This window comes from Ammospiza caudacuta, chromosome 15 (genome assembly GCF_027887145.1).
Source record: "Ammospiza caudacuta isolate bAmmCau1 chromosome 15, bAmmCau1.pri, whole genome shotgun sequence".
Lineage (NCBI taxonomy): Eukaryota > Metazoa > Chordata > Aves > Passeriformes > Passerellidae > Ammospiza > Ammospiza caudacuta.
The window spans coordinates 11,128,021-11,142,770 of record NC_080607.1 but is presented as its reverse complement, the minus strand read 5'-3'; the positions used below and the strand labels follow the sequence as shown (position 1 = coordinate 11,142,770).

Here is a 14,750-nt window from a genome sequence, read left to right as displayed (position 1 = left end):
CCGTCCCTCTCCCGCTCGCTCGCTGCTGTCATGGCGACTCCCAATAATGTTACTCCCACCAACTGCAGCTGGTGGCCCATCTCGGCGCTGGAGAACAGCGCGGGGAAATCCACGGAAGGCGAGGAAAATCACGACCCGACGGACCCCGCTCTCAAATCGCAGGACACATTGGTTTTGTACCACTGGACCCAGTCTTTCAGCTCACAAAAGGTAAAGAGAATGATCGCTCGGCCGGGCGCTGGGGCGAGAATCACCTCCAGGTGCCAGGGCATCGCTTTGCTCGGGAGGATGGATGGATGGACGGACGGGTGGACGGATGGATGCACTGGGGGAGAGCGAGGGGCTCAGCCCCGTGGCTGGCCGGGGCAGCAGCGTGCGGCCAGGCAGATCTCTGTACCTTTTACAGCATCTGCCTGGGGAGGGGATGAGGATGAGGATGAGGATGTGGGGGGAGGGGGCTCGGCCAAATCTTGCCTTTGCTTTGGTATCACGGCTTGCACCGGGAGCCGCCTCGGCTTTTGTGCTCGCTGCCAGCCCCAGACTGGCGTGGCCGGGAGCGCAGACAAAGGCAGAGCCGGGCCGGGACCACCCTGATGCTGCTGATGCTGATGCTGCGGGAGGAGAGGCAGCCCGAGCCAGGCTGGTACCCGGGAGAGCATCCCGGACCCCGGCACGCAGCGATGATTCACCCCTCACACTGCAGCAGCGCCCTGGAAATTCTATTCCCGGATTGCCCCAGCAAGAAATCCCGTTTTTCACACAATAGTAAATGCTCATTTCGCAGCACGGCAGCTGTGTGGCAAACCCAGCCTTCACCCCCAGCCTCAAACTCCGCATCATTCCCGAGCCATGAACACCATATGGAGAATGGGCTGCTCGCAGGGGTGGGCGTCGGAACACCAAGTTCCCGGTGCCAGGGCCTCCCCGAGCTGCACAGCCCGGCGGGAAGGCCGGGCAGAGGTGCCCGTTCCTGCCAGCAGACACAAAGGAGGGAGGATGCCCGATGCAGCAGGGGGCTGCACATGGTCGGCAGGATCCGCACTGCCGGGGATGCTCGTGCCCGGCTCCCCGCGCAATTCCCGGGAATGTTTTGTCACCTCAGCCTGGGATCCCCTTTGGGGTGTTGGCAGGGACCCCTGGCTGCCTCCTGCCAGGCCTTCAGCTCCTGAAAGCAGCACAGGGAGCCTGGGGCTGGATATCCCTGATGGTGCTGGATACCCCGGGTGGTTCTGGATACCCTGCGTGGTTCTGGATACCCCGGGTGGTGCTGGATACCCCCAGTGGTGCTGGATACCCCAGATGGTGCTGGATACCCCCGGGTGGTACTGGATACCCCAGGTGGTTCTGGATACCCCCAGTGGTGCTGGATACCCCGGGTGGTGCTGGATACCCCAGATGGTACTGGATACCCCAGGTGGTGCTGGCTGAGGTTTATTTATCAGCTGAGAGGAAAAGGCCAGGAGCGAGTTGCAGTTGAGGAACCCTTTCTCTAGGAAGGAAGGAACCAGGAGGAACCAGGCTTTCTCTTGTTTGACTTTAAAAGAAAAAAAATTAACTCGCCAGTCCTGTGAATAATTAATGACTAATTCCCCAGGAACTCTGAAGTACTCACAGAAAGGCTTATATATGTTAAATTGTATTTTTAGCTGCTGCTAGTTGGATGAAAACAAGTATTTTTGCCTCATTTGATGGTTCTGTAAATCATGGCTTTCTCACATCCCCCGTGGGCTTTTTTTTTTTTTTGTGTTTGACATACTTAGTTCATAATAGTCAGGTTTTATAACCCAGAAGCCCAAAATGCCATCCCTGAGTGCATATTCAGCACTGTTTAATGCACAGAGCAGAGCAGCAGGATCAGCCCTGAGGTGGGGATGGGGATGGTGATGGTGTCCCACAATCAGCCCCACTCCCGCCTCCTCCTGCCCCTCTGCAAGGCTGGACTCACCTTTCCCACCCCTGAGATGTGTGGGTGCCATCCCTGCCGTGCTGGGCAGGCCCAGGGCTGGAGGAGGGCAGGGGAAGGGGAGGTTTGACACAAGAGGTGTGAAGGTGCTGGGTGATGCCCTCGAGATAATGTCAGCATGGAGGAAGAGGAGGAGGAGGAATGCTGTGCAGGGTCACAGGGGCTGCCTGGAACTTCTCACAGAACAGAGTCCACTCCTGAGAGTGGAACATACCTGAGTCAGCATCCAGGTCTCCTTCAGCCAGCCAGCAGCACTCACTGGGTGCAAGTGTAAGCATAACATTGCTGCAGCCCTGCTTCCTCCTCTTCCTCCTCTTCCTCCTCTTCCTCCTCCTTTTCTTCCTCAGTATGTGCTGGGATCCACAGCAGCATTACTCCCCCAGCTGGAGAGCTCCTGCCTCCCTCCACCCATGAGGGATTGGCTTTCCTGAGGCAACCAGGACCAGGGAGGATGGTCCATGATTCTGAGAAGACAGGATGGGTTTGGGTGTCCCCTCTTTGCCAGGAAAATTAACTCTTTGCAGCTGTCCCATGGCTACAGCTGCTTGGCTTCTTGCAGGGCAAGCCCGTGATCCTGGCACATCAGGATTAAGTTTAAGTTAACTTAAACAGTGTTTAAATTTAAGGGAAAGTTTTGGGGGTGTAATGGGGTAGTGGGGACTGGAGAGCAGCTCAGAGTGTTGTGCTGAGCCCTTTCTCCCTGGCTGCCTGCCCCAGGTGCGGCTGGTGATCGCAGAGAAGGGGCTGCCCTGCGAGGAGCGGGACGTCAGCATGCCCCTGATGGAGCACAAGGAGCCCTGGTTCATGCGGCTCAACCTGGGCGAGGAGGTGCCCGTCATCATCCACAGGGACAACATCATCAGCGACTACAACCAGATCATCGACTACATGGAGAAGAACTTCACGGGAGGTAGGGCAAGGCTGGGCTCTGCCTCAGAGGAAATTCATGTCTAGTCCACATTTTAAACTGATCTACTTTTTTCCTTTAAAGTTTTATCTTCACCCCAGAAGATCAGCAAGACACCAGCCCACCCCAGACTTGTATGTTTTCCCATGAAATTGAAGAATTTACAGCAGAAATCCCTTGCTGGAGGCTCTGAGGGTTGTGGTAGCTAAGTTCCCCTTTTTCTGTCCTGGAAGTCAGGTTTCCTAACCAGACAATTTCTCTCCGTCCCCACAGTGCATGGTGGCATTTCACCAGAGTCCCCACTGGGGCACAGCCCATAGGAACACCTCTGACTTTAGACACATCTGTGCTTTGTCCCTTTGTGTAAAGGGGCAAAAGGGCCTCTGCTGAGAGAAGGTGGGTGTAAGCTGTGTGCTGCTGCTCCTCTCCCTGCTTCTTCCAGGATTCCTGGGCCAGGGGACCCTGCTGTCCCTGCTGTGCCTCAGAGAAAACAGCCTCTCTAAAGTGAAAACCAGCCAGCAGTGCTGAGGACCATGGGAGGATGATGTGACACAAACCCAGAGGAAGGGACAGCCAGGAGAGGGAAGCTCACATTCCCCTGGAGCAGGGCTGCAGGCCTTGCACACCGGGATGCTGAGACAGAGCTCAGCTTTGCTCAGCAGCCTCTCCCTGGCATCTCACACCCCTTCACCCTCATCCCCCCAGTCCTGGGGGTTGCTGGGCTGGGACACCCACAGGGCAGCCTTCAAAGCTGAGCAGGGATCTCAGGCTTTGTCATCACAATGTTCAGCCCAGCATCTATCCCCTTGCAACAGAGACATCAAAAACATCTCAAAATAGCTCCCAGAGCCAGGGCTCCTTGCCAGCTCAGCTGCTGTCCTCTCCTGGCCCCTCCACTGCGCTGCTGCTCCATGGAGGCACAGAGCTCCCTCCCAGAGGGGCAGCAGGAGAATCCCACACCAGCAGCACGTCCTAGGGAATGGCAGCTGCTTTCCTGCCTGGCAGCAGCCCCAGCACAGGGGACATCAGGGGGTGTCAGTCCCTGCACCACTTCAGCTGGTCTCTGCGAAGGGCAGGTGGTCTGACATATGTGACAACAGGCTGTCCCCAGCAGGAGGGGCACACAGAGCTGTCCGAGCACTGGGAAACTCCTGTCGTTGAGGTTTTCCAGCCAGGTGCAGTTTCTGACCTTTCTGCTGGGAAATGGAGAGGGGAAGCTCCAGGCCCAGAGCATCACTCCCTGCTCCATGCTCTGCTCCATCACATCACCCAGCAGTGCAGCTGCCAAAAGCATTGCCAGGATGTGGCAGTGCTGATCTGAGGGGGAATCAGCCACCTTGCAAAAGTGTGTACAGTTTGAAAATGCCTTTGCAGGGTATTTTTACTGAGCTGTGTTTTCCCCTGGGCTAAGGGCATGGCCTTTATCAGCTGCTTACACACACTGGGGTCCAGCTATCAGTAAAGGGTAGTGTGTGGGTAAATGTTTTCATTTTCCCAAAAATAGCAGTGAATAGTGCCAATAAGCCACATTTGAGGATGTTTCTCACTAGGACACTGCCCAGCAGTGCCCAGAAAGCCAGAAACTGATCAGGGCAACATTTCTTCCAGGCAGTAGTGTCCTCCAAGGTCTGCACCCCCTTGCACAGCCACAGAGTGCATCAGCAGCCTCTATGTGTGGGTTGCTGTGGCATGTAAAGGCAAGCCAGGCCATCCCAATGAAAAACTTCCCTGGAACATGCTGAAGGACGTGGGCTGGTGGCCAGCACGCTGCTATTTCATTGTGGTTGCTCCATCTTCCTGCAGGATGGAGCAGTCCCTCTGCATGTGCTGTTCCCAGCCTCAGCCCCAGCCCTTTGGCTGCTGGCCAGGGCCCTGTGGAAGGAGTACACAAGCTATAGGTCAGTTGTTGTTTCACTCATCTGATCACTTTTCTCGGGTGGAAAATCCCCACTTGGAGAGCTGGAGCCCAGGCAGTGCAGGCAGGGAGCAGCCCTTGGCAGGGAGGAGCCACCAAAACCTCCCCTTGCTCTGGGGGCAGTGACACTGATGCCTATCCGTGGGACAACTCGTGGAGCCTTCCAGCAGGGACAGGCTGGGTCAGAGCCATGAGATTTCCAGTACAGGAGGCACCAAAATTTGCCTGGTTCTTATCCAGCCATGGGCACCAGCAGGCACAGTAATGGCAAGGCCAGGTCCTGCCACCTGCAGCAGGGCTGGGCAGAGCACAGCTGTCACTTCAGGCCCTGAGACAAGGGGCTGCCCTGCTCACATCTGCTAAAACCCTGCCAACATGACCCAACTCAGGTGGGGACACTGGGATGTGGAGAGCCCAGTGCTGCAGGCAGGATGTGAACAACAGTCAGAGTCCTGGTGGTGGATTTACTCACTGCCTGTAGACACTATAAACATTTATGATCCCTTAAAAACCTGGGAGAGTTAAAAATCCTGGGGGAGACAAGAGCAATGTTTTGCTTCTTCTGGTGTCACCTGCCTTGTATTTTGAGCTGACAGAGTAATAAAAGGCACAATGCAAATTACTATCCATGGAAAGTGAATAAACCCAACAAGGCAGGGAGGAGCAGAGCCAGCCAGGGCAAAGGATGTTCCTGCAGCTGAGACACTGGCTGAGCATGGAGGGAAGATGCACTGGGCTTCTTTGGTCATCTACTCTGATTGCCCATTTGGGGATTTTTAAGGAAGCCCAAGATTATGAGGTACCTCACTGTCACTGGAGACTCAAGAGATCCTAAACTCAAATCCCCATCTTTTAACTCTTTTCTGCAGACCAGGAAAATTTTTCTCCCATTCTAAGAGACAAGAAATTAGAGTGTGGAGATCAGGGCTGGCTGCACTGACCCCAGGGAACACCAGGGCTCTGGGGCTGGGTAATGACATCCCTACATTCCCCTGTGATCCCGTGGGTTTGTCCATCTCAGGGCACGGGCTGGCTGCACTCCTGGCTGGCATGGGCAGCAGGGAGGGCGAGGGCAGAGCTGGCAGATTTGAGTGAAAGCTCTGCCCCAGGCAGCCCTGCTATCCCAGCAGGATTGCTCCCTGCTGTCCTGAGCAGCTGAGGAGCTGCCAAGGAGCACCTGAGCCCTCCCAGGTATTGCTGATTTGTGGAAGCAAACAAACTCCACAACTTGTGTGAAAGTTGTAAAGCGGGGACTGCTCCCTTCAAAATATATGTGTACCTCTGGGAACTCTAGATCCTCTTTTATCTCTCTCTCTCAAATACATATGCATGCCATTTCACAATAGGTTTACACATATTCATTCTAATGTTTTCACGTGACATTTGCCGCTAATTCTTCTTTATCAGAAAGAATTCCTGGGTCAGGCTGCCCCCTCTCTAACAGTCTCTCTGTCTGCCCCCCTTATCTCTGTCCTTTGGCTGAAGCAGTTTCTCTGAGCATAGGCTTTCTACAAGAACAGGCAGTCAGATTAAACAGCTGTGTTTCCAAGCTACAGACTTAACTCAAAGATGTGTGGGAATCCATAAATCAGAAAGTTTTGGGAAAGCTGCAAAAGGCAAGCCTCAGAGACAGCAGAACTGTGATTAGAGCTAAGCAGTAGCCATGAGATAGATCAGCAAGAAAATTATGTAAAAAGTAGAAAAGCAAGGACAAATAGAACAATGGTTGTATATTAATGTTTGTCTAGAATAACACCCTAAGCTACAGAAAAGTTTATCTAGCAAGATATTAGGAAGTTTTAAGCTTAATAATGGAGCTCTGTGCATTGTGTTTTAAGGCTCCTGCCTGGATGAAATATTGCCTGAATATTATTGTATTCAAAATAAACAGGCATTGTTTTAACCAAAGGTACGTGTGCTTATAGTGATTGGATAGAACTACTGTCAATGTGCTTTTGCTTTGTGTGATTGGTCAAAAAACTTATAAAGTAAGTTGTAGCATTAAGTTCTCGGTCTGCTGCCTGGGATGTGAGCTGGTGGCATCTTCCTGTTGTCATTATATTGCAAAAGTTCTATTGTCATTACATTACAAGGGTTCCATATTTCTAGAGTTTTGTACCACCTTGATGTTTTCTTGTAGGCAGCTTCTCAAAGCACTGACTTGTCCTTGCAGTAGCCAACTGACTCCAGTTCCCACCAATCCACTCTTTTATCTCACTCTTCTTATTGGCTACAGGTGTGGCCTGTTAACATCAGGCCTGCTCCTACTCTTTACTAATTGGTTCAGCTGCAGCTCTTTGGGGGATAAGATTTCATTCTATACCACCCTCATTTACCCATACTGTAACCCCCTACATCTTCCCATTGTCATAACCATGTAATGAGACTGACGCTGGAGAATAAAACAGCTCAAGGCACGTTCCTAGCAGTCCCATCCTGTTGGTGATTTGTACAGCGATAGATGTGCATTTCACCTAAATCAAAACGGATTTTTGCTCTGGAGAATTTCCGCTGTGTCTGACCAATAACGCCTTTTCCCTGGCCGTGCAGAGAACGTGCCGCAGCTGATCCCCGAGCCGGGCAGCGCGCTGCATTCGCGGGTGCTGCAGTACCGGGAGCTGCTGGACTCGCTGCCCATGGACGCCTACACGCACGGCTGCATCCTGCACCCCGAGCTCACCACCGACTCCATGATCCCAAAGTACGCCACCACTGAGATCCGCAGTAAGTCAGTCGCCTTCCCGGGGGGCTGCCCAGCTCCTCTAGGCTCCACAGCCCACCGTGCTCCTGCTCGTCTCCCCTTCCTGCCAAAGGACAGCTGGGAAATGGCAAAGCACACAGAACACCCACAGGGTCCCCACCACACCCAAGAAGCTCTGCCTGCAGCACCCACACAAGTGCAATTCCCTGATCTGGGAACTGCAGGCATCCTAAAGGGACTTCCTAACTTCCCCTGGGGTGTCCAGGCTCCCATGCATCTCCTCAGCTCTGACCTGGGAATTGCTGGTATCCTAGAGAGACTTCCTAACTCACGGGGTGTCCAGGCTCCCATGCTTCTCCTCAGCTCTTTCTGGGTCACAGGAATTTGCCCCTCTCCCTGCAATAACTCCAAGGGCAGAGGCAGGAGGGAGCAGCCAGATTGAGTTGCAGGCGGTGCATGAATCGGCACAAGTCTGTGTGCCCGTCCTTCAAGTGCTCATGAAACATTGACGATGCTTAATATAACTCAATGGCAGGGATTGCTCCTGGAGAGAATTCCTGGCCAGAAAAGTGACCTTGTCAGGAGGGTGTTGGCACGTCTCAGGTCCCTCCCTTCCTTTAGGGTCCAGCCCCAAGCTGAGCCCATAGAAAACACTGTTCCCACCCCCATCCCTTTCGTTTCCTGGGTCCCAGATGGTCCTGCTGGGGTGGGATGCACTTGTGCACAGAGAGAAATAGGCAGGTCCTGAGGTGCAGCTTGTGGTCTGCCCCGCCTCTGCTGACACCCGTCACAGACAGCTGTCCCCATGTCACCAAGTGTCACCTCCACCCCCAGACCTCGGGCTGAAGTAGGCCAGAGCCCCTCCCTTCCCCAAAGGGTGTGGCTGGGATGGCTTCAGCCCCCATCCGCCTCACATCACCTCCCCAGCACTCTGCTGAGGTCTCTGAACACATCTCCTTGTCCAAACCCTGTCACTGGTGGCATTTTCCCAAGCCACAGAAGGGGTATGAGCAGGTCCGTGTGCTGATGGTGTCCTTCCTCCCCAGCTCATCTCCTGCCCCCAGGCAATGGCTCAGCTGCCCTGCTGCAATGGGTGCTGAGGGGAATCGATGCTGTGGTGTCCCAAGGAGAGGGTGAACCCAGGTTCCAGGCTCTCCCAAGGGGAATGAAATCAGGATGATATCCAGGTCTCCATCTGAGTTGCAGCCCCAGGAGAGCTGCTTGGCAGCCTTAGCAAGCACAAGCTCACGGCAAAAATGGGAATTTCAGCATTTTATAGCAGTGCACAGCCTGCTGCTGGCTCCCACCCCACTGGCCCTGGCACCTCCTGCATCAGCACCCTGGCAGAGCCAAGGCCTCCCTTGGTGGAGGAACAAGGAGGGAAAGACAGATGGTCCCTGGCTGGATGATATTAGCCCAACTTTGGGTAATTTATGCTATCCCTTAGGTGTTACTCTGCCTCTAGGATTCCTTTCTTCCTTTCACTCTGCCCCTCTCCCTCCTCTAGCTCCCTTGCACAAAGCCCTTCCCATCCTCCCTGTGCCCAGAGAGGCAGAGGGGTGAGTGAGCATCTCTCCATGCCCATGCTGGGCCCCACACCAGGGAACTGAGGGACAGCTTCACCCAGGAGGGAGCACTCCCTCCCTGCCCCACTGCTCTGAATGCACACCTGAGTGTGGGCAGGCAGCTCAGGCATCCCACAGGCTCAGCCTGCTGGGGATGGAGCTGCAGGGGCCAGGTTATGGGCAAGCCCCAGGCTGTGCTTAACCAGCAAGCAACAGACAGAACTTCCAGCAGCTCTAGTGTGAATCCAGCAGGGGAAATGAAGAGCTGAAACTCTCAGGCTGGGAGTCACCACAGGGAGGGGGATTGGCCATACCTTGGAGCCAGCCCTGCCCTGTGAGATCCCTGTGTGCAGGGACAGCTGACAGAGCCACATACCCTCAGATGTGAAAGCACAGCAGCAGCAAGCCACGGATTTTGCCCATTTTAGCTCTCTGGGATGTTTTCCCTTGGTGCTACAGCCATATTTTGGGCTGCAGGATGAGGTGATTTGCTGTCACACACTGCTTATCCCAGCCTCTCTTTCTGTGTCCCCCAGGACATTTAGCTAATGCCACCACGGACCTGATGAAGCTGGACCATGAAGAGGAGCCACAGCTCTCTGAGCCTTACCTCTCCAAGCAGAAGAAGCTCATGGTGAGTTGGTCAAAGCCACACACATCCCTGGTGCTGGGGGAACACAGACCTGCCATGGGCACCTGGTGCTTTGTGTCCTTGCATCCACTTACTCCACATTCTAACCCTGCTCTCCACCCAGGCCAAGATCCTGGAGCACGACAATGTGAACTACTTGAAGAAGATCCTTGGAGAACTTGGGATGGTGCTTGACCAGATTGAGGCTGAGCTGGAGAAAAGGAAATTGGAGTACCAAGGTAGGCACGGGGCTGTGTTCCCACACGAGGCTGAGGTGCAGCACCAGAAACAGCCAAGATTTGCATCTGATGAACAACTCCCATGGAGCAACCTCTGCTGGGTCTGGGGCTGCCTCTGGGCTCTCCTGGTTTTGGGTACACTGATGTTGTTGCAGCCATGCTCTTACTAACCCCTGGTAAACCAGCCCTGCACCCCTTGCCACAGGGAATAGCAGGAGCCCTGTCCTCATGGGTGCTCTTTGGGAGCCCCAAAGTCACCTCAGGGTGATGGCAGGTGCCCTCTACCCCAGCAAGGGACTGACAGTGACTGATGCTCTGCTGGTTTAGGAAGCAGCAGGCTGGCCCCAGCACCACGAGGAGCTGAAAGTGCAGAGATGGGGACGTGTGCGACAGAAAACCCTCACATCACCAGACTGGGGACATCCCAGAGGAGCACGGGCAGGGAAATCCAGGAATCTGAGGGGCCCTGGAGGGCAGAGCCCTTACAGAGCCTGCGTCACAGGCCAGCAGGTGGGAGACAGGGACACCAGCCATCCCTGACAGCCAACAACGGTGCTGGGAGCCTGCCCAGAGCTGCCCTGGCAGCCAGGGGTGCCTGGGCACAGCTGGGCAGCGCTTGTCCTGCCATCACCCCTGGGTGATGCCAGCCTGCCTCCTCTGTGCCTCACTGCTGGCAGCGCTCAGAGCCCCGGCCTCGAGGGCTGCCAGCACCAGGGGCCAGGTGCAGAGCCCAGGCACAGTCAATGAGGGGAAGTTCCCACAGCTGGCCCTGCCCTGGGCAGCCCTGCGTCACTCAGGGCCACCCTGGAGAGCTCTTGGAGGTGCCAAGGTGGGGCCCTGCAGGGCAGGGGGCTGGGGATTTACCAGGAGCCCTGATGTGCTCATTGTGGCATCCTGCCTTGCCCTAATTTCCTCTGACACCCTCATTAACCGCTGTGAGGGCTGGCACAGCAGAATTCAGCCTAATGAGGTGCCCTGGGAGGACATCCCAGGTGCCTGGAGCAGAGGCATCACTGCTGCTGCATTGCCAGCACCCACGTGCTCCAATGCCTTCAGTCCTGGTGTGCTGCTCCTGCCCAAACTCCCACCCCGTGCCCATGGTCAGGATGTCAGCAGTGGGCAGGATCACCACCTTGGCAAGCTCCCAGGAGCTGTGGTGCAGCAGCTCTGTGCCCACGCAGCCCAGGCTGCAGCAGCAGCAGGGTGGGAGGTGCTGCAGCAGCACCAGGAGACCCCAGCCACAGTCACCCCCTTCAGCAGGGACAGGCTGAGCCCACCTGGGGCTGCTGGGCATGCACAGGGAACAGTCTTGGCCTGTGCTTCCACCCCACTGGGTGCTGGGCAGGGCTGCAAGGGGCTCCAGACCTCAGCAGAGGATCCAGCCCAGAGCCAGGAGGGACAGAGGGACACGGATGGATCACAGCTCTCTCCTGAATTCACCATCCCCACCTGTGCTTCCTCCTTCACCTGCAGCAGCTCCTGGAGTGATGCAGCTGCCTCAGCCCTGCTCCCCTCACCGCTGAGCAGCAGCACCCACAGGGTCCCAGCACACCCCAGAAGCTCTGGCTGCAGCACCCGCACGAGTCATTAGTCACTGAAAATATTTATTGATTAATTAGGCACAGGCAATCTGTCCACTTGGGCAGTGCCTCCAGCAGGATCTGGCAGGCTGCCAAGCAGCCACAAATGAGGGTTGCTAATTACCCATAATTGCCCCAGCCTGGTCCTGCAGCAGCTGCAGTGTCTGCCCTGGGGTGCTCTAATGCAGCCCCTCTTCTCTTTCCTGACACAATAGCCACAGCACAATGAAGAGCCCCAGAATCAGGAATATGGAGCAAAACTGACTGAGTGTGGATTTTTGTGTCCCTTCTGATGTTCTTTACCTGCACCTTCTTTCATCTCCCTCAGCTCCATCCCAGCCCAGCTCCTCACTATTGAAAGGGCACTGAGGGAGTGCTTAACAATATCCTGGACTGAAACGGCTTTTTCCAAACTAACAGCAGCTTGGTTTATTTTTGGATGTCTCTCTAGTTGGGTTATTTCTGGGATCACCCATTATCAGGGGTTCTCAACCCTTCAGTGTCTTTCTTCATGTCCTGCAACCACCCTGAGCTCTGTCTCCCCCAAATCCTGGCTCTTGGCACAGAGGTGCTGCCAGTTTTGGTGTCCCTGGTACAGGAGAGAGAACAAAGGCAGAACCTCCCCAGCAGCACACACGGGAGAGCAGCCAGGCCATGCAGCAAATGGTTTTGATTTCTGAGGATTTCTCACATCCCTAAAATAGGCCAGGTTGACGTGACACTCCCGAAACAGCTCCTGGTGCTGCCAAGGGCAGACACTGCTGCTGTCCCCGAGCACTGACACAGCACAAGGGGTCACTGCACAGCATCTTCCTTCAAGGGGAGCAAAGGGCTCTTTTCCAGGGATCTCCTACTGCTCTTGACTTGGGGGAGAGGCAGCAGAGCTGCTTTGCAGCCAGTAATTTGTGTATTCACACAGGCTATAAATCATCATCTCTTATTCCAAGCTTTTGGCACCCCGTACCCTCCATCACAGTAGATGGGCTCTGAGCTCCTGGCCCATCAGAGAGCTGGGAAAAAACACCCCAGATCTACAAATGCTCCTGCCTATGTGGACCTTTTGAGCAAGCTTTTAGGTGTCTCCCCAAGGGATTCTTACCTCTGCTCTGTGTATTGTCTCTCCAGGGCAGAAATGTGAACTTTGGCTCTGCGGATGCGTCTTCACTTTGGCCGATGTCTTGTTAGGAGCCACCCTGCACCGCCTCAAGTTTCTGGGACTCTCTAAGAAATACTGGGAGGATGGCAGCAGACCCAACCTACAGTCCTTCTTTGACAGGATACAGAAACGCTTCGCCTTCAGGAAAGTTTTGGGAGACATCCACACCACGCTGCTCTCTGCAGTGGTACCCAACGCCTTCAGGCTGGTCAAGCGGAAACCTCCCTCCTTCCTTGGAGCCTCCTTCCTGATGGGATCTCTGGGGGGAATGGGATATTTTGCTTATTGGTACTTAAAGAAAAAATACATCTAGTGCTGACTGCTTGGTGTTTAGTTTGGTGTCTCTGTGCTGTGTGAAATTATGATGAAGCCTCAGTAACTGTAATGAAATTTGAAGCAAGGTAATGAATAATTATATTGTTTAATGTAACATTCCATAGTCTAGAAGTAGAAACCTATACTGCAAGGAAATAAGACAACAACAACAACAACAACAACAACAACAAAAGCGTCAACTTGTAAATGCCTTTTTTAGGTTTAGGTATTCAACTCCAGCCAGAGGCTCAAGGGTTCATGGGCTCAGCCCTGCCCACTGGGAAGTGGCACTGCCTCCAGCACCACCAGCTCCAGGGGGACAGACAGAATCCCAGGAGGCTTCCCAACACCCAAGTTGACTACTGGGACTTGGATACTTGGTCCTGTGTGTTTGTGTTTCCAAATTGTTCACTGGCCACATTTCACACATGCAGGTAGTGGGGACTTTCTTCTTCTAGAAGGCGTTGTGTTGTCGTGCTCGGAGCAGGGTGCAGTAGCTGGTCACAGTCAAGGTGGATTTATGTTCTTCAAGTATTCCATTTTAAAAATTATTTTCATTAAAAGGAATATTTTTTATTGAGCTGCTCTTAGAATGTATCCACTTTCTACGTCTGGTTTTGGTGGGCTTTTTTTTAAAAGAATTTAATGTCTGTCTTTAACTGCCGCACTTTTTCCTTGAGATAAATCGTTTTGACTTTCATCCTGAATTCTGGCACATGAAGGAGATTATTGTTTTAAGCCTTTTGGCTCTGTCTCTTGAGTTTTCTTTCACGGATTTGCAAAGGATCTTTCACCAACTGAGCATATTTGGACTCTGAAAAAGTACAACCATTTTCAGAACTTTTCAGCACTTTCCTGAAGGCGCTTTGGCTTTCTTCCGTCGGGGGCTCTTTTCTGTCATTTCCTCGCTGTGTGTTTTCTTAGGGACACTTTGCACAGAATCACATTGATGACTTTCTTGTGCCTTTTGCATGCTGGAAAGAATAACAGGCCTCACTGCTACTCATGCTTTGGAAACTGAGATCCTCAATAAACCATATGGGAGGAGTAATGGCTTCGCATCTCTAAATGTGTTCCACATCCTTCTGGTCCCAGTGCAAGGCATGCCCCAGGGCACTGGGATGTGCAGGTGGTTTGTGCTTTGCCTCATGTACTGCACTGGTACAAAACTTGCATGGAAATTATATGTATTCCTCTTCCAACCACTAATTTCTGTCAGCACTCAGCCTGCTGGCTTTCCAGGCACTCCAGTGATCCCTGGGAGCCATGCTGTATCTCAGGGCTTGGGAATGAATGCCAAGGGTGGCTGAAATAACAGGAATTGCATTTGCCTCTGATTCAAAGGTTATCTTTATGCATTTGAAAGCAGCAACCTTTCCCAGGACCTTTTGGTACAACCTGGCAGCCACAGAATTGGGAATATTTAGCAGGAATTAAAGGAGATGAGCACATCGAGAGTGCAAAACACACATTTATATGGTGCTTGCCATAAGGCTGATCTGACAGGCTTCTAGAATACAACAGGCTGTGTAGCTGCAGAGGCTCTGTGTTATCCCTGTTACCACCCTGTGGTTGGGTAAGCACTTAAAATTGGGGTGTGAGAACCTAAATCCACCTGGTTCCTGCAGCTGAGGCTCCTGAGGGAAACCTTGCAGACACACAATATCCCAAATAATTCAGTATTTGCTTCGTGGAGTCAGTGACTTCAGAAGAAATAGTTATTTTCCTTTTTGTTGAAGAGGGAGGCAGGAGGGTGCCCTGAGCTCCTCCCTTTTGCT

General features: G+C 53.5%; 1 protein-coding gene across 1 annotated transcript; it reads left to right on the top strand.

The window, feature by feature from the left end:
- Positions 1-13,966, top strand: GDAP1L1 (ganglioside induced differentiation associated protein 1 like 1). The gene is made up of 6 exons (XM_058814822.1): positions 1-210; positions 2,681-2,873; positions 7,336-7,509; positions 9,588-9,685; positions 9,807-9,921; positions 12,627-13,966. Exons 1-6 carry the CDS (start codon positions 31-33, stop codon positions 12,968-12,970), a joined length of 1,104 nt encoding a protein of 367 aa, XP_058670805.1. The 5' UTR covers positions 1-30; the 3' UTR covers positions 12,971-13,966.
- Positions 13,967-14,750: the final 784 nt, after the last annotated feature.

Excerpts from the sequence above, each read along its gene's own strand:
- GDAP1L1 (XM_058814822.1), top strand. The coding sequence starts at position 31 with ATGGCGACTCCCAATAATGTTACTCCCACCAACTGCAGCTGGTGGCCC. Across the intron at positions 7,510-9,587 it reads CGCCACCACTGAGATCCGCA|GACATTTAGCTAATGCCACC; the intron begins GTAAGTCAGTCG and ends TGTGTCCCCCAG. Across the intron at positions 9,686-9,806 it reads CCAAGCAGAAGAAGCTCATG|GCCAAGATCCTGGAGCACGA; the intron begins GTGAGTTGGTCA and ends CTCTCCACCCAG.